General features: G+C 47.1%; 2 protein-coding genes across 2 annotated transcripts in view; one reads left to right on the top strand and one right to left on the bottom strand.

Moving 5' to 3' along the window:
* Positions 1 to 25442, top strand: part of LOC135400797 (acetylcholinesterase-1-like) — a 45240-nt gene that overhangs the window by 2968 nt on the left and 16830 nt on the right. The window lies entirely within an intron of this gene.
* LOC135400798 (glucose dehydrogenase [FAD, quinone]-like) lies at positions 791 to 24242 on the bottom strand. Its single transcript, XM_064632715.1, has 12 exons — positions 24156 to 24242; positions 22643 to 22785; positions 14335 to 14537; positions 12312 to 12501; positions 8938 to 9069; positions 8704 to 8828; positions 8476 to 8643; positions 7175 to 7319; positions 4502 to 4659; positions 3690 to 3867; positions 2506 to 2722; positions 791 to 2438 (listed from the first exon to the last, which is right to left on the bottom strand). Exons 2-12 carry the CDS (start codon positions 22782 to 22784, stop codon positions 2291 to 2293), a joined length of 1806 nt encoding a protein of 601 aa, XP_064488785.1. The 5' UTR covers position 22785; positions 24156 to 24242; the 3' UTR covers positions 791 to 2290.

Below are 25442 nucleotides of genomic sequence, written 5' to 3'. Positions count from 1 at the left end.
AATCCAAAGCAATATTATACAAGGCAAAAAACAAACCTGTGCCCCCTCAGATAAACATTGCTCTGGGCGATCAGGGGATTGAATTAGTTCATTCTGTAAAAAAAATTAGGTGTTTTTTGATGCAAACCTGTCCTGGGATGCTCATATTGAGCAGATATGTAATAAACTATCAAAAGTGTGTGGCATTATGCTGAGAAGCAGATTTCTATTGCCTAAGCAGATCAAATTATTAATATACTAATCACTCATACATTCTGTTCTTTGCTATTGCAATGTCGTATGGAGTACCACCAGCTCACATAACCTCAGCAAAATACTACTTCTGCAGAAGAGAGCTGTTAGGATCATAGAGGGAGTGTCATTCTCTGCCCATACCACATCAATATTTAAGGACTTTCATATCAAAAGAATAAATTCCTTATCAGACTACGTATTAGTTAGATCGTATCTAAGATCTGTACGCGAAAATAACAGTACATGGTTATCATTGTGTAATTTACACAGATTCGCTGTGCGACCTACCAGGCAGAGCAATTTATGGCAAGTTCCGTTTCATAGGACGAATTAACACAGTCTTTGAGTTACAGAATGGCGAGAGTTCTCAACGGTTTCTTGCTTGCGAATATTAACATTTATTCTGCTTCTCCCGCGAGCCTTCGCGATATGTTCTGAGTTCTACAAAGAGGTTTTTGTTCCGTGTTTCCGTCATATATGTTGCGTTGCATACTACTGTATAACGTGTTGTAACCACTGTATATATCTCTGTTAGCATCAGGTCTTCTTTTTTACCATTGTACGGTGCTGAAACTTAATGCAATTCTTTGACTTTCTGCTGCGGACGCCAAATGCAAGGGGTGTTGCCATAGTCAAGCAGCGTTTGCTGCTTTTTGGCGTACCTCCTCCAATTGTGTTGTAGCGCAAAAGGAAAATAAATGGAGGCGTTATTTGACTGCTATTCGATGGAATACATGACAAGAGCGGACGCCGGATGTTGAGAATATACCGGAAATCCCTTGCTGGAAAAAAGCGAAAACGCAATTTTCTACACTAAGTCAAAACACGGCTTTGGGGAAAGGGATACCGCGGCCGTGCGGGCGTCTGGACGGCGGCTTTCTCCCCTGAGTTTCGCCCTTTCCCCCATCCTGTTTAGGGTGTGACGTCATGCTGAGGTGGTGACGTCACGAAAATAGCCTATACCGAACACAGTGGTGTCTGTTTCATAGATGGGATTCCGGGTGCGACCGTCCCCTTAAAGGGGACTTTCATGGACATGGTTCATTACATTATGAACCCATTGTACTGCACGTCAGAAGACCGAAAAAAATTCTACATGTCGTACTTTGCGAGATACAAGCCCCCGAACACACTCCCAAGCAAGTCGCATACGTCAGAGGTCAGAGGTGGGTACATCCCCATTGGCGGCCGTAAGCATGTGACTTCTCGTGAGCTCCCTCCCAGACGGAGGCGAAGGCTGTGACATCAGAGCCGCGTGAGTTTCGGCATTCGCGGTGCCTATTTTCTCAGCTTCTATTACCCTCCTCGCTGTGAGACTGTCAATGCAGGTTCACAGTAGTGTAAAGAACCGTTTTTTATGTCTATCGGTATAACGTTTTGCTTTCAGCTGGTTAATGACAGCAAATGCGGTGACATGAGGCGCACATGTGATGGGTATATGTTTGGTATGTTTTGTAGTAAGCTGTTCCTTCACAGGAAAGTCTCTCTAAGGGTGTACTATACAGCAGCGCAAGCGTTCGTTCCGAGTAGAGATAGCTTAACTTTTACTTGGTGCGACAACATTGATATATGAGAAACAGTTTCATTTAAAAAGTGTTCGCTTATATTATTGGCCATAAACACGACCCACTAGATTATATCGACCATATCATAATCGGCCACGCCTATGAAGAGCCCGTCCGCAAGATCCGCTAGGGGCGCTACTCATCGGCACGCGAGATCTAAATCATGATTGGACAATTGAAACTTGAATTTTGGACGCGCAGAAGCGGACGTACGACTACCGTAGTTGACGACAGCAACAGCTCCCATGAAATCGAGTAGAATGATGATGATAATCAACTTTAGAATGAAACATCTTCCGTGGGACATCCACCGCTTGTACGAAAATACTAAGGTAAGCTGAAGTAGAAAGTATTGTAGAAGTTGAGGAAGAAATAACCGGGCCGATGAGTGGCGCCACCGCTAGCTTCCAAATGCGGCGCTATAGGAAGGGGTGCCTATGACGTGGTCGTTATAATCTAGTAGGTCGTGGCCATAAATTCATAAAATTCGCTCAGTCAACACTAATTCCGTTGTCCTGTAGTACCATCGCAGCTCCTTTGTCGCCGATCATCATTGCAGGAAAATTGGTATTTCCGGAGACGATAGTCGGCATGATGGAGCAGTCGACAACTCGAAGATTCTTCACGCCACCTCTTACTCTGTATCGTAGAGTACCATTTAATATATTGACACTGTACAAGTGGCTGTCTACGAGTATCTGCTTACCTCAGTCTGGCGTCCACAACGGCATTCGTGTCATTCCCCATTGGGCATGTGGAGGAGTAGTGCATAGAAAATTGTGTCATATGCTTCCCGAGACATGCGATGTAGCCATCGCTCCACTGCTCCAGGTTTTCGCAACCTGGCATCGATATATTCCATCGCTTCACGCCAAGTGCCTGCATCGGTTGCGTGTCCAGGATCTTCAGGGCTACTTTGGTTGCTGCAAGGGAAGAAATGAGACACGGAGAAATGTAGCACTCTGAGACCGATTCCAAAGAAGAGTACAGATGTAAAATATGCACATGGATAGGTGGTTGACCTGAACAAGACGTCTGTAATGAAAACGGAAACGAACGGGTTGGAACGTTGCTGCTGTAAGAACGCAAGAGGTGTCTACGCCTAGTCAGCTTCACACACTGCAGGACGGTACTTCTACCATTTCGTGCCAATCCACACGCGGCTTCTCCCCTGCGGGTATAAGCGGCGGCGTCCCTTTCCATAGGGGGCCGAGAGAACTCGCTTGCGTTAAGCAACGAGAAAGGAAGAGAAGCTGCAAATCTGCAGTCATCAAGTCGGAAATGGTTGCAGAAACCGAAGCGGGACACCTTATGCCGTGTTACGTTTCGTCATCTTCTGCCGCTACCATCAACTCAGCAGCTCTATCGTCAACGACTCTCGTGTGGAAGAAACGTCATCGGGCTCGCGAGCGTGGTGGAATCGAAGATTGGGCATCACGAGGGCCAGTTCGTTGAGAGCCTTCGAAAATCTCTGGACGCAGTTCTTGGACGTCAGTCGCGTCTTCACGTCGTCAAATAAAGTCTTCAGCTCGGTAACCTTGGTCGTCTCCCGTCACTCTGGGAGGGGCAACCGCAACAGCCGGCTATTAGTTCGTTGTACGCAAGTGCTGCTGGAGGCACAGAAGGTCAGGCGGAATACGTCAACGTGTATCCGTAGATAATGGTGCACTTGGAACGTTCGCAGGGATGTTGCTAAATGCCTCAATTCATATTTCTTGAGTACCTATGTGCTCTTGCTGATTCACGTCCCCGGTTTAGACGTCAAGAACGGACCTTGAGAGTCTCCCCATCGTTGTTACGTTAATGGTTCCCTTGTTTTCACCCACTGGTGTCCACTTTGTCCATCAGTGTCTCGCTCCTCAGTTATGTGCATTACAGTTTTACGCTCACCTTCCACTATCTGTTGTACGTCTGCAGGATGTGACAAGTAACCGGGGTCCACAACAGGATAGTCAAAGGGATTGGTGCTGTTCAGAGTAACGCGGCCTCTTGAAAGTGGTCTCAGGACCAGAGGAAGCAACGAGAATCCGTATTCGTCTTGATGTGGCTTCATATATTTGTCGACCACCTGAAATAGACAACAAAAATTTTATTTTAATGATTACGGTTGGGGAGTTCCATCACTAGGGGCGATACTCTACCGCAATCGCGTCTCGTAGGTTCCAATCGGTCTGTTTTGCCTCCGTGACAAACACGGACGAAAAAGAGTTTCAGTACATTGTACGCTATCCCTTACGTACGCAAAGGTGATAGCGTACGATGTACTAAAAGTCTCTAACGTTAGTGTGAAACCGGCCTAGGAAAAGGACAAAGTTACTGCTGGGATAGGAAATGTGCGTTCCCTCATTCCGTATTCTGGGAAGAGGCGGCGTGACTTTCATCTCGGGGCTCTTTTTCTCCGTACTGCCGCGTGGGACGCCGACGAAAGAACGTTGTCATAGTGACGGGGCATACACATTAAGTGGGGTAAAAATAACAAAAATAAAATGTACCTCGCTAAACATGACTTGCCAAGGGACCGGTGATGGGCAATGCATGTTATGACTAAATAAATGAAGTGCACTTTTCTGGCGTGACTTGCCAAAGTTGTGGTGGATACGATCAAGCCTTGTTTGAGGAACACTAACTACATGGATTAGCGTGACAGTGAACAACTATAGATGGATACACCATTATATTATTCGTTATTACAACTTGTTTACCTCTTGCTTCATGCCTGCGGCTTTCAGAGACGCTCCCACTGTTGGAGCCGCTACGGACATGAGTAACACTTGAGCATCAGGATAGTCTTGCTCTTGTGGGGCCAATGGAGTATTCATGAACGCCACATTTTCGACGCCCATGCCTACCGTCAGTGGACCTGTTCAAGACAGCGGTTACAATATTGTTGTAGGAAAATTTGTCACCAATTGGGCATATACTCTAAAAAAATCATTGTGCTCCTTGGCGCACTGCCAAGCGGGTACGAAATGTGATAGCAGTGCAGCAGACGGGGAAGGGCGGTACTCGCGCTGTGACCGTACATGATTTGCGTGCGGTCCAACGGCAAATCCGACCGTGGGTTGTCATGGCCCTGCAGAAACGGGTTTCGTCTGCAATCGCGTTCACTTCTCGTTAATGTCACTGTATACCCTTTGGAGTGCGCATTTCTGCACATCTGGCCGAGTGTAAAGGCCCGTTCCGACATACAGCGCTTTGCTCCAGAGCACTGGAAAACAGCGCTGTTTTTCCCTCCTCTCCTGGCAGCGACTCGATGGAAAACAGCGCTTGGCGAAGTTGAGCTTCGGTGAACTTTGCCATCGCGGTCTCCCAGCGATAGGCTCCCTGAACCAATGAGAACGCGGCGCCGCGTTCACGAGTCGGTACGATCACGTACGATCACGTGAGATCACCAAGTACAGCGCTGGGACAAGCGCTGCAAGTGCGAACCCCACAGTGGAAATACAGCGCTGTTTTGCAGTGCTGTGGTGCAGCGCTGTGGAGCAGCGCTGTGGAGCAAAGCGCTGTATGTCGGAACGGGCCTTAATGGCTGCACGCTTTGTCGCACTGCGCTTCCCGGCATTATCGGCCCTACGCCGCTTACGTTCCTCGTCCATCTGCATCTCCCGCAGCAATGGTGGTACATTTGCTAGCCCTATACCAGTGGCGTTCCTAGGGTGCCAGTAGGGCAGGAGTCGCCCGGTGCGGGAGCCCTTTGCATCATCCCGATACACGATAAATAGCCATATCACATCACACTCAAAAAGAAAAAAAAAAGATCGCGTTTTCGCGGAGGGCGCCTCCTGTTGGTATTGGCGTCATCGTGCCTCAGAGAACGGGAGAAAGTGGTAGTACTGGTGCAGCACGTCACCCCCTTCCGTCACGTCATCCGGACCTCACCCCCGGCACTCCCCTAGTGAGGCTACTGCTCTATACCATACCACGATGCTCTTTACTTGCGCGAATGCTCCGCCTACGCTTTAACTCCGCGCTGTCCGTGTTGCCAGACGACGTGAACGACATCACGGGAGAGGCGCTGTGCAGACACTGAGGCTCCAGCGGCATAGCCGTGTGGATCAAAGCGTCCGCTCGTTGGTGGTGGCCAAGGCCGTGCGAAAGATTAGGAGGTGATGGGTTCGAATCCTACCACTGGCTCTGTTGCCTAAGGTTTTCCGACAGATTTTCCAGACGAATGTCGGCACAGTTCCCCCCTGAAGTCGGCCCAGGACGCACACCAGACCCCTGTCCTCCTCTCAACATCTGTCCTCGTCTGTACGCTGCTCATAGCCACAGAGTGCTTCGTGGCGACAATAAGGAATCAATAAGAAGTGCACATCGGAAGCGCTGTACGAAATCTATACGATAACGGAGGCTGTGAAGTCCAAGATTACCATCGTGATGTCAGCCACTTCAAAGGAATAAGGTGGTTGGCTTATCATGTTTTCGGAACCGTTGTCGTAAAGACCTTCCAATCTGATAGATATCTTTTAATCCTTCTAATCCCTCTAAATCCTCCTCCTGAACCTGCCCTGCGACAAAGGAACCTCTCCGAGCAGCGTGACGCGACGCGGATACACCGAGGCCCCAACGGCCCCATTGGGCCCAACCATGCGTTAAAGAAATGCTCTGGCATTTAAAAGAGAACTTCACCGCATAATATTCCGTAGCAGACAATAGGGCCCACGGTGTCGTCTGCTAAGTCCGCGGTACACCAATTCCGTTACTCCGGCACCGCGCAGATCATCTGCCCTGTGAGAGTTTTTTTTCTTCTTTTTTTGCTTTCAGGAGATTGCCGTGTGTGTGGAAGAAAAAACCCCTCTCCTCTCAGCGCCAGAGAGGAGGAAAACGGAGAGTGACAGGTGCGCGCGCAGGCGTGAAAAGGGAAAGCGGCGCGAGAGATGTGGCAGCTGCGTGCTGGGCAGGGGAATTAAAAGGTGGGGGGGTAAAAGGGGAAGTTTTAGCACGTCGGGAGCTTTCCAGGGAACAAACAAATACACGCATAAGGAAACTCAGCAACGTAATGCCAGCCACTTCAAAGGAATCGGGTGCTTGGCGTACCGTATTTTGGAAACCGTTATCGTAAAGACCTTCCAATCTGCTAAATCTCTTCTAATCGTTCCAGCGCCGAAAGCGGGCGAACGAGACGCAGGAAGAGCGAAGGCAGCGTTTCAAAATATGCCGCCGGTGTGGAAGAAGGTTTGCGCCGCTGCTGTGGCTGTGTAGTTAGTAACAGTTAGTGATAGTTAGGGGTGGATAGAGGTGTATAGTAGTAGTGGGTGGGTCAGCTGAATGCTAACGCATTTACGCCGCATTAATTACATTAATCGTCCTTCAATTTTTTGATAAAAAGTGCAAAGCATAAGAAAATGTTCTTTACAACAGTTTCGAAGACTTGCCTGATCCGAATAATAGGTAATCCACGAGCATTGTCGGATCATTGGGATTAATTCCAGCGTTCCTCTCCATCGTCGCTGATACGCCTCCAACTCCAACATGGTCTTGAAGGTTCTCACCAACCGGGAGGTTGACGACCGTTGGAATCTGAGAAGGGATTAAAGTTAGTTTACGACATTCAATAGCGTATCCACAGCACGAATACACAAGTGGCTTTGACAGAACAGGACTACACGGTGCTACAGGGTCGAAAAGTGGAAATTTCAACAATCCCGTGAAGGTAGACAGAATTCTTTTGCTTTCATCAGCGCTACAGGGGGCTGATAAATCGCACAAGAATTGCACGTAGCATCGTATCGGTTGTCCATACAGTGTCTAACGGTGCTATGCGGTACAGACTTGGCATGCAGTTCAAGTGGCACTACCACATTTTAAACCACATCTGTGGGAAGCGCGTTGCTTATGCCTCTTTATGACAACTAAAATCTTCATAATGTGAAGGGACGTGCCTCAGGGCGAGAGCCGCCGATATTTCGAACAGAGGCTGTTCTTCTTCTGGGGAGAAGAACAGTCTCTTAAAAGAAGAAGAGTCATTGTTCGAAATATCGGCGGCTGTCGTCCTGAGGCACTACGCTTCACATTTCCTTACCGATTCGCTGGATTTTCTACCCTTTTAAGGTCTGCATAAGTGTCACAAAAAAGGAGTACGCCTCCAGTTTCTACAATTCAGGAGAGAGGACGATGCCATTCGGAGGAGGGCTGGCTAGGGGGCGTGCTATATACGGTGGTCTGCTTTAAGAGTATAGGTCTGAACTCTAAAGCCACAGACAAAATAGACTTCTCCCTGTTTGTGAACAAATGACGTCATAGTGTTAGACAGCGCCACCGGTTTGGTAGAGTCGAACAAGGTCGCGCCCGAAAACCACGGTCTTGAGGTGATTACGATGATCCCTGAAAGGGATGCGAACTTCGGTCCTACTTTTCTTTCAATAGGAGGGAGCGAACAAGCGTCCATTCGTGGAACGCAGCTCTCCCCTTCCGATCTGTTTCGGTCATGATGACGTTTCTCGGGTAGAGGTTTATACAGCAAGACAAGTTCCGTTGTTATGAACTGCATCACAACTGTCTACACTACTCGTTCCCTCGTGGCACACTTATTAAAAAAAGTTCACTAGTGTTTTTTCCCCTTGCACTTGTTTTTTATCGATCTTAGAATGTAACACCAACCCGCCCGGATTTTAACCTTATTACACTCTATATGCACACAACGTGGAACGTAAAAGCATGAATGAAGACGTTGCACCTTTAGTCGGTCCAGTTCGGTCTTGGGTCCTACTCCTGAAAGCATGAGGAGCTGCGGCGTTGCGATAGCACCTGCGCACAAAATCACTTCACGCCTAGCTCTCGCGTAATGGGCAGCTCCCTTCTTAGTGTAATGGACGCCCACTGCCCGAAGTTCTTCGAACTCTATCTAGAAAAAGCGTGACATTTCTGGTAGGCTGAAAACGAAATTCGGAAGGAAGAACCTTACCTTTGTCGCTACACTTCCGAGAGTTACGCTTAGGTTAGGTCTGTCTTGAATAACAGGCCGAATAAACACTTTACTGGAACTCATTCGTCTGTTATTTTCCTGGTTGAAGTGGGTGAACGAATGACCTGAATAATGAGATACGATAATACAGATACATGTGCACTCTTCTGCAGGCAGCATACTGTGGTACTCTAGAGACATGGCTAAGTTGAGCTATCAGCAACAAGGGTTTACCTGTCTGATTGGCACCGTTAAAGTCGATCTCGTTGAAGCCCTGTTCCTTCATGCCTTGCAGGAAAGCTTCGCTAAGTTCACTGTGCCACGGTGCGAAATTCTCTGGCAGCTCACCATCTGAACTGTGGTATTCTGCAGGAGAGAGATGCATACCGATAGGCATTGCTACCGTCTATGATATTCGCTTTTGCCAGCAGAGGTACACTGTATGGCACAATCCCTAGGCCTATAACTAGAGGTGTGCGCGGATGCGGTTATACCCGCGTATCCGTGCGGATATACGCGCGAAACCTCGTTTTGCGGATAAAAACTTAGGGGACCGAAACCCGCGCGGATAAAATGCGGGCAGAACCGCGCCAGCGGTGCGGATGGCGCGGATATCCGCGTACCCGCAAGCGCTTCAGGAGACGTGTCCTAGATGGCGCCGCTTCCGCATCCCGCACGCTGATCTCGCAGTGATGTAAACGCGCGTTCCTGATAGTTTCAGATTGTTTACAACGGGTGCCAGCAGGTTCCATCAACGCCATGTCGCAGAAAACTGCACTGGAAGACATCGAAGCTGAGCTTCAACGTGGAATATACACTCTTGTACCAGAAACTGACCTCAAATCGCCCATGTGGAAACTGTTTTGCCATGTCGCAGACGAGAATGGGACGAGGATCCCAAATGATGGTCGCTTGTTCGCTGTAAGTCTGTTCGCAGATTTGTGGGACGTAAGGTTGGAACATCGAACTTTCTGAAGCATGTTTGCCGTGGCCAGAAAGAGGGTATCAGGAAATACCTTACGCCGAGGAGAACATCAAACACGCTTCCTGGTGCAGCCAGTGACGAGATACTGAAACGCGTTGTGCGCTTTGTAGCTGAAGATTTCAGACCTTTTAATGTGATCTCGGGCAATGGATTTCTTACATTAGCACAGTACCTAGTAGATGTGGGAGCGAAATACGGCTCGGTGGATGTAAAACAAGCGATACCACATCGCACCACGGTTCCTCGTTCTATCAAAGAAATCTCTGCTCAGGAGCAACTCTCTTTGAATCTGAAGCTGCATGAAATATTCAGCAACAGCGGTGGAGCTGTCACCCTTGACATTTGGACCGATGACTTAAAAAAAATGGCGTACTTAGGTGTTACAGTGCATTTCACTTTTGAATGGGGCTTACAAAGCCGCGTTCTCTGCGTCGCGCCGTTCGAATTCGATAAGAAGACGGCTGAGAACAAGACCTCCCTTTTAGATATTCTTCGAAATTATGGGCTACACCCAGTTTCGGACAGAATTGTTTTCGTTAGTGATCGATGAGCAAATGTTATTGCCGCCCTCAGACAATACGATCGCTTGCATTGTTCCGCCCATGTCCTCCACACGGTTGTTGAGACTGCACTGAAGCAGACCGCAGCTGAAATGTATGAGGTTAGCGCTGTTATTGCCGCTTGTCGGGAGATGCCTACTTACTTCAAGCGGTCGGGACAGCAGTACCTTCTCCCGAAGTCTTTGAAGGGGGACGTCAGCACCAGGTGGAACAGCAAGTTGCGTATGCTACAAACAATTGACTCCCAATGGCATTCCGTCGATTCAGTTTTGCGGACTACAGGAAACAGCCACTACATTGACGCAATTGGACAAGTCCTCCAGGAAAGGAGGACTTGTCTAAAGCCAGACAAGGTAGATGACGTACTGTTTCTCAACAGTCGATCTGTATGCAAAAAAAAAATAAAAAATGATCTGTTTCCATGTAGTACCCTTCTAGCGCACGTTTCTTTCCACCGAAGACATGACCTTCATTACCGCGGATAAACCCAGAAACCGCGCGGTTGCGGTTGCGGATATAGATTTGCTTTTGCGGATGAGGATGTGGATGCACACCTCTAAAATTGCACGGTTGCGGGTGCGGGTGCGGATACTGCAAGCGCGGATGCGGTGCGAATGCGGATATTGCGAAGGCTATCCGCGCACACGTCTACTTATAACCTATCGAACGCCCCTGGTAGCCACACGTTAAATACAACTTTCAGGTGTTCCGATAAGGGAGCTTAGGTTTCTCAGCGTGCGTATGGTTGTTTTGTGACTACTGGTATTGTACGGTATAAATTCGTCAGCAATGCCTGAATGGGCAGCTGACCATGGAGCAGCCGCTGTCCCCCAGAGGCGTTGTCAAAGGCGGCATCCTTGTCGCTGCCCTGAGGGTCTTGGAAGAAAGCAAGGGTGCCTTTTATTGTATCAAAACTTGGGAGCGTTGAGGAGCAGCCGCCGCGCTTTCTTCGGTTACACCAAGGGAAGCCAGTCCATCATCACCGAGCATCCCGGCACCGTCCTCATCACCGATATTTCGAACAGAGGCTGTGCCACTTCTGGGCATCGTCCTCATCATTGGCATGATATTCAAAGGGTTAGAGATAAAAGGTTCTTCGGTATAAGTATACGTCAAAATAAAAACAAAAACAAAAGCCCAGTTGGATTTTTTCCGATCCACGCATGCTGTTGACATGTAATGACCAAGAACGTTTTAACACGTAATCCTTAAGAAAACGGTATCATTCTGAATGACGGTCAGCTCTCAGCGCATTATGCGGTGCACGATGACCTCTCGTCCTGAGGCTGTTCCCTTAACATTTCCCACCGGTCCTCTAGATTTTCTACATTTCTACCTTCGCTTCTGATTCTTTGTCATTAGACATTGAAAGAATGTTTCATAATATGTCGTCGCGTGTCGAGCAGTGGTTTATCCATAGGGAGTGACTTTTTCGGGTTAAACCCGATTCCGCCCGATTATTCCCCCCCGAACTGACCTCCGACCAATTCGGGTTAAACCCGATTTCTCCCGAATTCCACTCGCTATGAAATCCTCAAGTGACGTTTCCACTGGAGCCGAACAGAGGTCGCCACGTGTAACACATGTAAGAATGGGTCACTTACGTTCCCAGCAATACACCCATGTGTGTCAACACTGTCGATGTCCTCGGGGATTACCGCTGCAAGGTCAGGATCCCGCAAAAACAACAAAAAACACACACACAAAAAGATAGATTAGTAAATGACTTAATAGATAAGAGGAGAAACAAACACCCGATAACACCCGAAGGCACAATTATCGCCCGATTTCTCCTCAAATTACAGATTAAAAAAATAGCGCCCGATTTTTACCCCCCGAATCTGAGAAGGGTATTTAACCCGAAAAAGTCACTCCCTATTTATCCATAATCCGAAGCATGGAGGGGTGTTGGAAAAAATTTGGCTAAGGGGGGGGGGGTCATTTTTTTGGTTACGTCATTGCAGCTTAACATATCATTACCGACATGTCTAAAGCTGAAACCGCATGGATAAATCACTGGTGTCGAGTACATTTTAGCACCATCACGCAGAGGCTGGTCTCACCTGTGTTGTGATATTCGGGAATGCTAAATCGTTCGATGGCTTTGAAATGCGGAAGCACGTCGTCATAGGACCACCCTGTTGCTCCATTGGCTTCCCAGTTGTCGAAGTCGTGTCTGTTGCCACGCACGAGAAGCATACCGTTGATGACGCTTCCTCCTCCGAGAACTCGCCCAATGGCTGCGAAGCATCTCTGAAAGGGCACATAAACCGAATGAAATGTCCATGTCTGGGTAAATGTTAACTGTGTTCTACTGCACGCAGTTGCTGATGGCTTCTATCTAGCAGGAGATCGCTTCTGCTTTCCCCAGGCTTCATATTGATTACGTTTGAAGGTCATGGTTGCGAGCGGTAAGCTGTGTTTAAAGGGTTGAGAAACCACTTGCAACCCATTAAATGTATGGCTCCATTTCGTAAGTTGTAGTTCATGGATTCGACACGCAAAGTCTCACATCCCTCGTTCGAACGGTTTTCTAATTGTTGGGTTTTTAAAACTACGAATTTTTGAAGCCACTGCCGACAGCGCCGCCGCACATATCTGCGAGAGGTCCACAGACAAAGGGGAAGTGACGTTTTATACCGTTTTTTTTTTTTAATCGGGACATTTCGTTTTTGCAGTTGAGTTCTACGGCCAGGCTGACATCCTCTCGAAGAAAGTATGCAACTACAAGATGACCAATTAAATTCATTAATTAACTCTTTAATTAAGGAATTTTTAGGCAAAGGCGGGATAGCAGAACAGGAGACGATCTTCGTTGAAAGCCATCCTATATTTTAAAAGTCCAGAAGAAAGCGCGTGCAGTGAAATGTCCATCGCATCGGTATGCAAATGAGCCGAAACTGAAAAAGCGCGACTGAGAAGCGCATGCACCTTTGCCGCCGGAGGCTTATTTGGGCCGGAAAGCTGTTTATCTGGTCAACAGATCGGCACCTATACGAGACATTCCGAGCGGACCACCATCGTAGGAGTGTGCGAGCGGGGCGGGTACGCAAAACGTAATCTATATTATGATAGTGATAGTAACTGTTGTTGCAGCCAATGCGGGCGCAAAACGCGACGCACACTCCCTTCATGGCGCCTGTGGAAAGCCTCGTCTCCATCGCTCCGAATCACGTGGCCCCCTGACGTGAAATGAGCGCGGTACTCTCCGCGTTCCCAGTCGCAACGGTTTCGGTTTCGGCTCATTTACGTATCAAAATTCGGGGATTGATATTTTGACGTACGTGCGTATTTCGGGATTTTTTAAACGTGGAATGGCTTTCAACGATAGTCTCTCATTCTGCTATCTCGCTTTTGCACGAAATAACCTAATTAAAGAGCTAGTTAATGAATTTTAGGTAATTAGTCGTCTTGTAGTTGCATACTTTCTTCGAGAGGCCGTAGAACTCAACTGCACAAACGAAATTCACGTTGCTCTAATAGCCGTTTTATATAAAAAAAATCTGTCCTGATAACACACACGAGCGCCCTGTATAGTGCAAGCTTAGCGAAGTTCCAGAAGCTACCAAAGGCGGTTCTTCCAGGTTCTTTGGTGGCCTGCTCCCTTTTACAATCGTGGAAACGGAAATGTATGCACTTCCTTTCTCCACTATGAAACTTCACTCCGAAAACGGGCGAGGAGGTTAAGAGTTGAGAGCGACAGAGGAGATCGCCCAGCGAGCCCTTCGGAGAGCAGTAGCTTCGTATTTAGCAATATAACGTTATGATGTGCATGTTTAGTTCACATAATTAAATATTTACAACGTCGTTTCTTCAATAGTTTGGAAGTGGTTTCACAAACCATTTAAGTCATCGCTACGCAACGTAAGCGCGTCATCTTGCTAAAAGCGCTAAAGAACGAAACCAGAACTTTGCCAATGAAGGCTACTGCCACCTTTGTGCGAATATGTATCCCAGGGTTTGTAATCCTAATGCCCGCTCCTCACAAATTGTTTTTCGGGTCTTTCCATGCTCCTTTAAGGGCGATGTCGAATCGACTGCTTACCAATGCATGCCCACTTCAAACCGAATTACACGAATACACACATTTTCCTTGTACGCGTAGCAAGCATTGGCCTGCGGCACGGTCCTCGACTTCCAGGCGTTCGGACCTAAGACTTGCAGGGAAGACAGCAAAGGTACTTCGGAAGTGGTGTCTTCTGCATGGCCTGCTTCAATCAACAGCACCGAAACATTTGGGTTAGCAGAGAGCCTGTTGGCCACCACGCAGCCTGCCGAGCCACCTCCAACTGTAAAAAGAAAATACACGTGTCAGTCAGCGTGAATCGCCGTTCCACCGTCCTTACGTGGTTTCTGGATGTTTGATCTAATAAAGACAAGGCCTTGGGTACATGGGTTGCTCTTTTGAGAGTACGTTGTATGTCACCCCTGTTCCCAGTCTCGGGTTTGTTTAGTTAGCACGTGCCAGCTCGCCTCTGCCCTTGCCCCTTTGCATTTAAAGTTTTACTTAAGGCGGAAGTGTCTCTCTCTCTGTGCATATTTCTACGATATCAATAGATTAAAAAATATCTCTCCTGCTTGATTACAAATGTCGAAGAAGCCATTCTATTTGCACGCAAGTGTGTATACAGTAAAAAGCGACCACGTAAATTCCACGTGGAGAAACTGTGAGCGAACTTGAATTTCCTTCACATGCACTTCTCGCTGTGAAGTGTATTCTTCATCCACAAGCCAACAGAAGACACCCGCAGCTGGAGGAGACAATCTTCAGAAGGACGACGCAGGTTTACAGAGTCATTTTACGAAGGGACACAGCTTGGCGTTATCAACATGGCAGATAGCATGGAGCACGGAAGACACTTCGAATACATATTTTTTTACCGCGTGATTTGAATATACCATACATTCAGAAACCGTCACGCAAAATATTTCCTTTGGGAAGCGCGCGAATTCCAAAGAAAATTTGTTTGCAAGAGTGCGCACGATTTCTTTCAGCTCATTCTAGTGTGCTGTGACGTCGATCGTCCGAGCCCCTTCATTGGCTGCCGAGAATCGTCTGCTACGCCGCTAGAACAAGGCGACCGGTCGACTGCGCTGCTTCAGACCCGGAATAGGTGCGCCAAATATTCACCCTTTCGCTGTTTAGCAGGCACATACCGGAAGCTGTGTAGGGTACCCAGCGTCAGCGGCTACATGTGGCGCCACGCCGTGTCACTCATTTCAGTCAAACCCTTTCACTGCGTGGCGCCTCATGCAGCGACTGACGCTGGGAACCCTAGAAAAAACTTCCGGTATGTGCCTGCTGTTTGTAAACAGTGAAAGGGTGAATAGTTTTTATTTTACAAAACCTTTTATATGACAGACTTTTATTTGACTTTAATTTGATATGAACAAAGCACACAAATTAATCGGTACATATTCTCCTGCATTATCTATAACTGTCTGCCAATGCAGGGGCAATTTTTCGGTTCTCCGCTTGAAGAAATCTACTGGCTTAGGTAAAAAAAAGGTAATCAAGCTAAGTTTGCAGGTCATTCTCAAAGGAGTTTCCTTGAAAGCTGTTAGAAAGACAGAGAGAGCGAAAAAGGTGGGAATCTGAAGGAGCAAGGTCGACCGAATATACGGCCGGTTGTGGAATAACCTCCCAACCAAGCTCTTGTCATGTTAGCGGTGTGCGGACGCCAGGGATGGGCATAAATACACTTTTCGGGTATTTAAATATAAATACAAAATACTACATGTTTTCATGTATTTAAATACTGCCTATAAATACTTTATGATGAAAGTATTTAAATACAAAATATAAATACATTAAGACAGTATTTAAATACTGCCCATCCCTGCGGACGCGCATTATCGTGCTGCAGCAGCACTTGGTGCTGTCTGCCTGGTCTTCTTTCTTGAATTGCGGCCACAAGACGTACGTTTGAGTAGTTGACAGTATAAATGTGAGCAGTGATGGTTACGTTCCTGGGCATCAATTCGTAGTGCACAACGCCTTCTGTGTCCCACCAAAAGCGTAACATTATCTTCTACGGATGTTGGTTGTCAAGGGTTAGAGTGTTGAAGCTATCTTCATCCAAGCCCGATGGTGTTCCTCAGTACATAATGATAAACTGAACACAGCCAGGGACACGGACGCGGAAGTGCACAAACGAACTAATGACTCTCAACTAACAGCAGTTTACTTGCAACACACATTTAAATACAAAAACAAGACACAAGGAATGTGACAACACCTTATCAGAACAGAAAAAACTGGCTGCTCAACACATGATGGTTGCGACCCGGGCACGTTCCAAGATATTCCACTTCGGCTGATAAGAGTGACAATGACGGTGTGCTAACACAGTGATCTTCCTCTGACGTTGCGACTAAGGTCTTCAGAACTTCCCGAGCAACGCGCGTTTTGAACCCACCCTCTATTGTATTATTATTCAATAGCGGGGAGCACCCACAGGTCTTGCAGTGAAGAGCCAGGTGTCCTGATGGAGTGGTGCTCCGGACCAACGCCCTATGTTCGTTCAGTCTAGTGTTAATGCAGCGCCCAGTCTGGCCTATGTAAACCCTCCTGCATGTTAACGAAATGCGATATACCACATTCTGCCAGCATTCAACCGAGGCATTCTTGTGCGAAATCTGGCAGCCCCTTTTTTTTGTAGGAGAATCAGTCACCTTACCACAAAGAGTTATTAACTTAACTGGCGCTGAGAGGACCACAGGTACGCTATGTCTCTCTCCCACTTTTTTTCAAGTTGTGTGACATAGCGTGTACATACGGTATGGACACCGGTCGACCAGGTAACCTATCGTGCTTCTTCTTGGCCACACCTTTTACCTTAGCCAAGAGTGTTTCAGAGATCTCATACAGCGTTCCTACTGGGTAACCCCCTTCGCATAGCTTCATCACTTGTGCTGCAAAACTGCCATCTACATGGTGTTCGCATGACCTGTCCAAAGCAGCCCCAAGGGACGCTGAGGCGATGGTCCTTTTTACAACTTTTGAGTGGCACGAGTCGAAGGGCAGAACTGCCTTCTTAGACCTGGGACAGTATGTCCAGCATACATGATAGGGAGATATCGTTAAGCGTAGGTCAAGAAACTGTAGGCAGGCTGCTCTATAGGCATCTCAAATGTAAACTTCATGCCCCTTGAATGCAACCTAAAGACATCTAAGAAATCATTCTCAGAGATTTGCGGTGAATAACAATCATAAAGAATTTTCGCCCTGCTACACAACGGGAAGCTAGGGACACTTATAAGGCTGTGCTCGAATTGTGCAGGGACAACAACCTGGACAACTTGTGTCGCCGTGTGAAGTCTTCGTCAAAACATTTTTTGGAAGTTTTCTATACTGCGAAGACACACAAGGAAGGAGTGCCTTTTAGAGCAATTGTTTCGGAAAGAGGCACTTGGCAACGGGGTGTGAGCACCTTTCTTCTGCAGCAGCTCAGGCAGCTCGACGTTCGGGACCCCTTTGCTATTGATAACTCGCTGCCGGTTATCGAGTTCTTGCAGAACGAGGTCAATGTTAACGTGAATATGTTTTCTATAGACGTTGAGGACCTCTTTTATTCGATTCCGCAAAATGCCCTGATTTCATCTGTGCAAGATGCCATTGAGCGGTCTGACCCTGTCCGGTTTCAAAATAATGCGGGCATACCTGTGACAGCGTTCATTGATTTACTACGGACTTACCTGTCTTCCGCTATCATCAAGGAAGATGACAGAATGTTGGTGCAAAAAGGTGGCACCCCAATTGGGTCCAGAGTTTCTCCCATTGTTTGCCAAATTTTCTTGGCTGATTTTGACACATTGGTGAGTGGTGCACTTGAGGGCAGATGCAGATACCGCATTTTTAGGTATGTCGATGATTTTTTGATTTTGTACTGGCAGAATGATTGTTGTTCACCGCAAATCTCTGAGAATGATTTCTTAGATGTCTTTAGGTTGCTTTCAAGGGGCACGAGGTTTACATTTGAGATGCCTAGAGCAGCCTGCCTACAGTTCCTCGACCTACGCTTAACGATATCTCCCTATCATGTATGCTGGACATACTGTCCCAGGTCTAAACAGGCAGTTGTGCCCTTCGACTCGTGCCACTCAAAAGTTGTAAAAAGGACCATCGCCTCAGCGTCCCTTGGGGCTGCTTTGGACAGGTCATGCGAACACCATGTAGATGGCAGTTTTGCAGCACAAGTGATGAAGCTATGCGAAGGGGGTTACCCAGTAGGAATGCTGTATGAGATTTCTGAAACACTCTTGGCTAAGGTAAAAGGTGTGGCCAAGAAGAAGCACGATAGGTTACCTGGTCGACCGGTGTCCATACCGTATGTACACACTATGTCACACAACCTGAAAGAAAGTGGGAGAGAGACATAGCGTACCTGTGGTCCTCTCAGCGCCAGTTAAGTTAATAACTCTTTGTGGTAAGGTGAATGGTTCTCCTACAAAAAGGGGCTGCCAGATTTCGCGCAAGAATGCCTCGGTTGAACGCCGGCAGAATGTGGTATATCGCATTCCGTTAACATGCGGGAGGGTTTACATAGGCCAGACTGGGCGCTGCATTAACACTAGACTGAACGAACATAGGGCGTTGGTCCGGAGCACCACTCCATCAGGACACCTGGCTCTTCACTGCAAGACCTGTGGGTGCTCCCCGCTATTGAATAATACTACAATATAGGGTGGGTTCAAAACGCGCGTTGCTCGGGAAATTCTGGAGACCTTCTTAATCACAACGTCGGAGGAAGATCACTGTGTTAGCACACCGTCATTGTCACTCTTATCAGCCGAAATGGAATATCTTGGAACGTGCCCGGGTCGCAACCATCATGTGTTGAGCTGCTAGTTTTTCTGTTTTGCTGTTGTGATAAGGTGTTGTCACATTTCTTGTGTCTTGTTTTTGTATTTAAATGTGTGTTGCAACGAAACTTCTGTTAGTTGAGAGTCAGCAGTTCGTTTGTGCACTTCCTCGTCCGTGTCCCTGGCTGCGTTCCGTTTATCATTATGTACAGTTACCAACTACCCCGCATTTCTACGCGTGTTCCTCAGTGCCGTGTATGCCAAAGGGAGTCTGGCCATTAATGGGACCTGCCTATACCTGAGGCTCCACCCACTTTTTGAGGTATCTAGCCAATCACAGGTCGAAATACAGTTTTCTATTACATCCATCCAGTACTTATACCTCACCCTTATTTACTGGGTGCCACCATTTTGGAGAAACTTGGTAGATTCGGATTGAAACGGATATCACTGGTGACAGACCAACATGACGGATTTTGCGTCCACTTTTATCAACGCCATCAGCATGGAGAGAGGCATGTTGGGAAGGCTCAGAATTGCAGAAATGGTTGCTGACAGAAGTGATTGGCCAGGAGAGCGGTACGACCGCTTCTTTGTAGCAGACGACTGCCCGTATGAAGTTTTAAATCCCGTAATGTACATAGATCGAATCAAAAATGAGCAAAGTTGTACACAGTGCAATTATATAATGCAAAATCCTGGTCGTCCTTCTTGCTATTTTCTTTGTATCACGGTCTTAACTAGGCCTAACGTTAGCGACGAAACATCCCATTTTCGAGTAAATAATGATGCCGGAGCGAAAGTTGAAGCTGATTTTGAAGATGCGTACATGAGGATATATACTCACAGTATGAAATTACAGCAGTCTGTGAACATTTTTTGTCACGAAATCTGCCGTTCCAAGCACCATCCTCCATCTTGGAGAAAATTCGGTGTCATGGCAGCTCCGATGGAGAACGGTAACCAGTGAAATGCGCCTAAGTTTGATCGACAGGTCGAGCCCCTTTTTTAGGTTCCACCTAATGGCCAGACTCCCTTTGGCATACACGGCACTGGTGTTCCTGAACGTGGAGCACCACTCAAATGTCTCTGCGCGTGAGAGAAAGAAAAAGTTGGAGAAAGCACGTGACAAAGCGACTGTCCACTCAAAAAGCAGCAATAACGGGGAACTCGCAGGCGGGCCACAACACTATGGTGAAAAAGATGAAGCAACGTGGGCTTCACGTGCAGTTGTTGTGGTACCTTGTTTGAGAGCGATCCAATGAGACCGTTCTACGTGCACGAGGGGAAAGGGGGGATTTATTGGCAGAAAAAAAAAGAAAGAGAAAGGAAAAGGAAAGATAAAAACCACCAGGGGAACCAGGCACCAGGGGGAAAGGGAAAAGCTAAGGGGCTGCCTACTTGCATAGCGTATTTGGGTGCCTTGTGAACAGCGGGACCGGCATTCGCAACAAATGGCTCTGTGAGTGCGCATTGCTGCAGTATCTTGCTCGTTATAATATGTCATCATTCCAAAGCACATGTGTTTGAGACTTTTCACTTGTAATAAAAGTGTTTATCAAGTTATGTGGAGTTTCTTTCCTTGAGAGAGTATGGAAGCTTTCGCATGGGACGCCGTCCATCCGCCGTTGTAGAAACGCTGCATGCGGTTAGCTTTGGGCGTTTTTCGACAGCATCGCTTGCCGCTGAGAAAAGTTCGGCGTTCTGCCGCTCGAAAAACGCCTCATGCGGTTGGGCCTTTAAGGGGGGTCGACTACGGCGAGCTGTTCCATCATCACTACCACCACCACGACATACTACCAATACTACGTTGCTTCATCTTTTTCACCATAGTGTTGTGGCCCACCCGTCTGGGAATGCCCCCTTATACGTTATGCAAATAGGTCAGCCTTTCGTGAATTCCCTTTCCCCTGGTGCACGTAGAACTGTCACATTGGAGGTCAACAACTGCGCGTGAGGTCCACGTTGCTTCATCTTTTTTAGCATAGTTTTGTGGTTCGTCTGCCAAGGCCCCCTTTCTTTTTCTTCTTCATCTAAGTGGTGGTGGTGGTGGTGATGGTGAAAGGGCTTGCCGTTGTCGGCCTCACGTATGTGGGCATCTAAGTGGATGGTGTCTGGCAGTGCCGTGTATGCCAAAGGGAGTCTTGCCATTAGGAGGAGCCTAAAAAAGAGGCTCGACCTGTCAATCAAACTTAGGCGCATTTCATTGGTTACCGTTTTCCATGGGAGCTGCCATGACACCAAATTTTCTCCAAAATGGAGGATGGTGCTTGGAACGGCGAAGCGGAGATTTCGTGACAAAATTTTGACAGACTACTTTAATTTCATACTGTGAGTATATATCCTCATGTACGCATGTGCAAAAACAGCTTCAACTTTCGCTCCGCCATCATTATTTACGTGAAAATGGGATGTTTCGTCGCTAACGTTAGGCCTAGTTAAGATCGTGATACCAGGAAAATAGCAAGAAGGACGACCCTTATACGTAGGATTTTGCATTATATAATTGCATTTTATTTATACATACACCTTTGCTCCTTTTTGATTCAATGTACTTACATTACGTGATATAAAACTTCATACCGGCTGTCGTCTGCTACGAAGAAGCGATTGTACCGCCATCCTGGCCAATCACTTCTGCCAGCAACCATTTCTGCAATTCTGCGCCTTCCCAACATGCATCTCTCCGTGCAGATGGCGTTGATAAAAGTGGGCGCAAAATCCGTTGTTTTGGTCTGTCACCAGTGATATCCATTTCAATCCAAATCAATCAATTTTCTCCAAAATGGTAGCGCCTAGTAAATAAGGGTGAAGTATAAGTACTGGATGGATGTAACAATAGACAACTGTATTTCGACCTGTCTAGATACCTCATCGACCTGGCTAGATAGATATCGACCTGGCTACATACCTCATAAAGTGGGTGGAGCCTCAGGTATAGGCAGGTCCCATTAATGGCCAGACTCCCTTTGGCATACACGGCACTGGTGTCTGGAGCCATGTGGTCCCCCTAGTGGGCACCTGCAAGCTCCATTTCCCCTAAGCTTCAGCGTAGCGTGAAGGCGTGTCTTGAACGTGCGACGCTCTGCCATGAGCCATGAGCGTCAGTGTTTCCCTCATTCTCTCATTTTCACATCAGCGTGAGAACGGCTTAATAGCGGTTTATGATACCGCTGTATTGTTGCTTTCTCAGTGGACAGATACTTTGTCACGTAATTTCTCCAACCTTGTTGCCCACATACGTGAGGCCGACAACGGCAAGCCCTATCACCACCACCACCACCACCACCACCAACAACAACAACAACAACAACAACCTTTTCTTTCTCTCATGCGCATAGACGTATACTGTCGTCGCGTATTACTGCTTTCAGAGTGGTCAGACGCTTTGTCACGTGCTTTCTCCAACCTTTTCTTTCTCTCATGCGCAGAGACGTAGCGTCGCACCAGGATTGCGCGCTGTACTGGTACGGTGGTACCTTCGAAAAATATGCGGGGCCTCTGGTCCTAATTTCTACTTCTCCTGACAAATTTTTTGACCCCTTTAAACTTACTTTTCTGCAGAGCAGGGCTTTAAAGTAAGACTTACCCACGACAAAATCGTAGTCGACTTCCTTGTTATCTCTGTCGTAGTATTCATCTGGAGGAAGTTGAACGGTCGCCGTCAGCAAACTGAACAGGCAGCTCAGGGTTACTACAAGACCGAGCGAAGAAGCGGCTTGTACCGGCATCCTGCAATATTAAAGCAGGGAACGACAAATGTCAAATTGATTGCGACGCGATCATCTCGAAACCCGGTGATTCCTTGACATAGTAACAAGCAGAGTTGAGGATAAACTCGACAAAAGGAACTGGTTACCAGTTAACGAAGTTACAGGTAATGAAAATGAACTTGAGGTACCTAAGCTGCTTTCTAAAAGTAACGAGTTACTTTTAAGTTACTTGCCACATTGTCTCTATAGTACTTGACCTTTCGATAATTAATCTCGATCTAATCTGGATCTCGAATTAGTAATTAATCTTGATCTCACAACGGGCGGCGCAAGACGTTTGATGCAAACAGTCTTATTTATACGATAACTACACAGGTATTTGCTTTGGCAAAAAGCCTACCTTTATGCGCTTCTTTAGCGAGGCACTGTTTGATGATTTCGATCTCGTAATAAGATTCTTCAACGGAGCACAAAGCAGCAATTGAAAGTTTAGGTTCATGAGTTGTCTTCTACGCACATTTCGTACAACCGCGCCAAGTTTTAACCTTGGTACACGGTGCCCTCTGTCATTATAAAGACATAGCTCCTCGCTATTATGAACGTCATCTAAGTCTCCTAATGTACGACCAAAACAGAATTTTATTTATTTACACGTACTGCAGCCTTGTTAAGGCATGGCAGGAGCAGGCCTGCATGATACAGAAAATCTTGATCTTGATCTTGGGAACATAGGAAGGGAGTTGCCTCAGGACAGAAGCCGCCGATATTTCGAACAGAGACTGTTCTTCTGGGCACCGTCCTCATTGGGAACATAATCCTGTTAGCACCAGGAATTGTATTCCAACAACATTATTATTTAATGATGATGATGTAGCTTAGTTACAGTAACGAGTACCTCCAACAAACTGGTTACAAAAGCAGCTTTCGCTTGCGTCCCATGTTGCTGTCTGCGTTGCAACTAGCTACCCTTTCAAGACAATTTGTATATGGTCTGTACTCCCTTTGTTGTCCCCTTTGAGGAGGAGTGTAGTTTCACAGAAAAGGTAAAACCCTATAGGAGTTGGACGTTTTTCAAGTAGACCTGGGAAATTGCCGAAATGACTCCAAAATGCCCTCATGTCGAGTATGGTCAACCAAATAATGTTTCCTGTAGAGTGACGCCAATGTCGAGGTGCTTCTGGGAAAAGATGAAGTTCACCCGCATTAAAAGGATGCTTCGCCGCGATTAGAGGCAATCTTGGTATAAGAGCTCCTCTACCCTCCCTGCCCAAGCAGCACACAATATTGGTCCAATAATGGCTGGCTATTGGCAATATTAGTCTAACATACTGGTCCAATATTAGTCCAGTCTCGGACCAGTATTGCCGACATCCCATGTTGCAGACTTACTTGTTTTGCTCTGGGAAGAGACGACAGAACTGAGTTAGCAGCACCACCGTCGCTTATGCTGCTTCTCCGGGGATCCCCATGCAATTGGCGTAGTAAACTGGCCGCTTTCCAATATCTTTCACATTAAAAAGAAGGAAGAGAGAGAGAAGGTCAGAAACAAGCGTGAACATTCCAATGCAGCTACATAACCTTGAAAGTCTGGTCATATATTACTGCTAATTTTTGTATGGAATGCTACTCTTGCGCCGGGTTCCGAAGGGACTGATTCATATGGAGGACGTTCGATGACTTTGCACCATACTTTGATGCAGCATATGGCTAGGGTTGCCAACTTTCTCGTTGCCACCAAATACCGAACACCGAGGGGGTGGGGGTGGGGTTGTCGCTACTATAGCGATAAAAGACGATCCCCCTCAACGCGCGCGAAGCTCCCCAGCATCACAGCGATATATATATATATATATATATATATATATATATATAAAGTATTTTCCTCTATGTGCAGTAGGTTCCTCCTTTGAAAGCGGTCAAAAAGCAGCGAGTTTTGTTCAGAGGAAGCTTTACTACACTGGGTTTTACAAGCTTTTTAAGGCACACCAGTAGGACATAGAATACATAGCACTAGTCTACTTCGTCTGATCTGCAACCTTTTCCAAATGCTTAAATTTATATTTTTCATTCGAGTTTGCTGCTTATATCAAACCGTTGGTTCTATGGGGAGCTGTTACTGTTGGGCCCTGCCATACCTCCCTCCATTTTCCCATCTGTCTTGGATTGGATGAAGTGGATTGTGAGGGGCCGTATCAAATTTCTGTGTCATGAAAGCTGGGCTCGGAATGGAATGGAATGGTCTGGGTGTCCCGGTGGCAGTTTTGGTTTCAACGTGCTGGTTTCTGCCCTGCTTGCACCGCACCTACACGCAGTCAGGAGTGAACTAACCTTGCCTTTGTGCTTTTTCCGTGCTTGGTAAAGTCAATCTCCTCTAGCACTGCTGGACTTGCCAGTACGGTTACCGGTCCTTTTCTTTTCTTCAGGGAATTAACGGAATGGGATTGGGTTGCCAAGCCATTCCAGGAGTGGAAATTGATCATACCTTTTCATTCGGAGGAATTGAAAGGAGTGGAATTACCACAAATCTCCATTCCTCGGAATGGAATTGGGACGGAATGAGATACCCCATTCCGCAATTCTGGTGCACAGTGTGTTCATGTGGCTCTTTGATGACAGTAACGCAAACGAGAAACTGAAGTCGTATGGTTTTTACTCCGAGTATGCCAACTTCCGAAC

This window comes from Ornithodoros turicata, chromosome 7 (genome assembly GCF_037126465.1).
Source record: "Ornithodoros turicata isolate Travis chromosome 7, ASM3712646v1, whole genome shotgun sequence".
NCBI classification, from domain to species: Eukaryota; Metazoa; Arthropoda; class Arachnida; order Ixodida; family Argasidae; genus Ornithodoros; species Ornithodoros turicata.
Note: the sequence above shows the minus strand (reverse complement) of the source record. Positions and strands in the feature narration are given on the sequence as shown.

Excerpts from the sequence above, each read along its gene's own strand:
- LOC135400798 (XM_064632715.1), bottom strand. The coding sequence starts at position 22,784 with ATGCCGGTACAAGCCGCTTCTTCGCTCGGTCTTGTAGTAACCCTGAGC. Across the intron at positions 8,644-8,703 it reads TCGGAAGTGTAGCGACAAAG|ATAGAGTTCGAAGAACTTCG; the intron begins GTAAGGTTCTTC and ends CGCTTTTTCTAG. Across the intron at positions 4,660-7,174 it reads TTACCTATTATTCGGATCAG|GTCCACTGACGGTAGGCATG; the intron begins GCAAGTCTTCGA and ends TGTCTTGAACAG.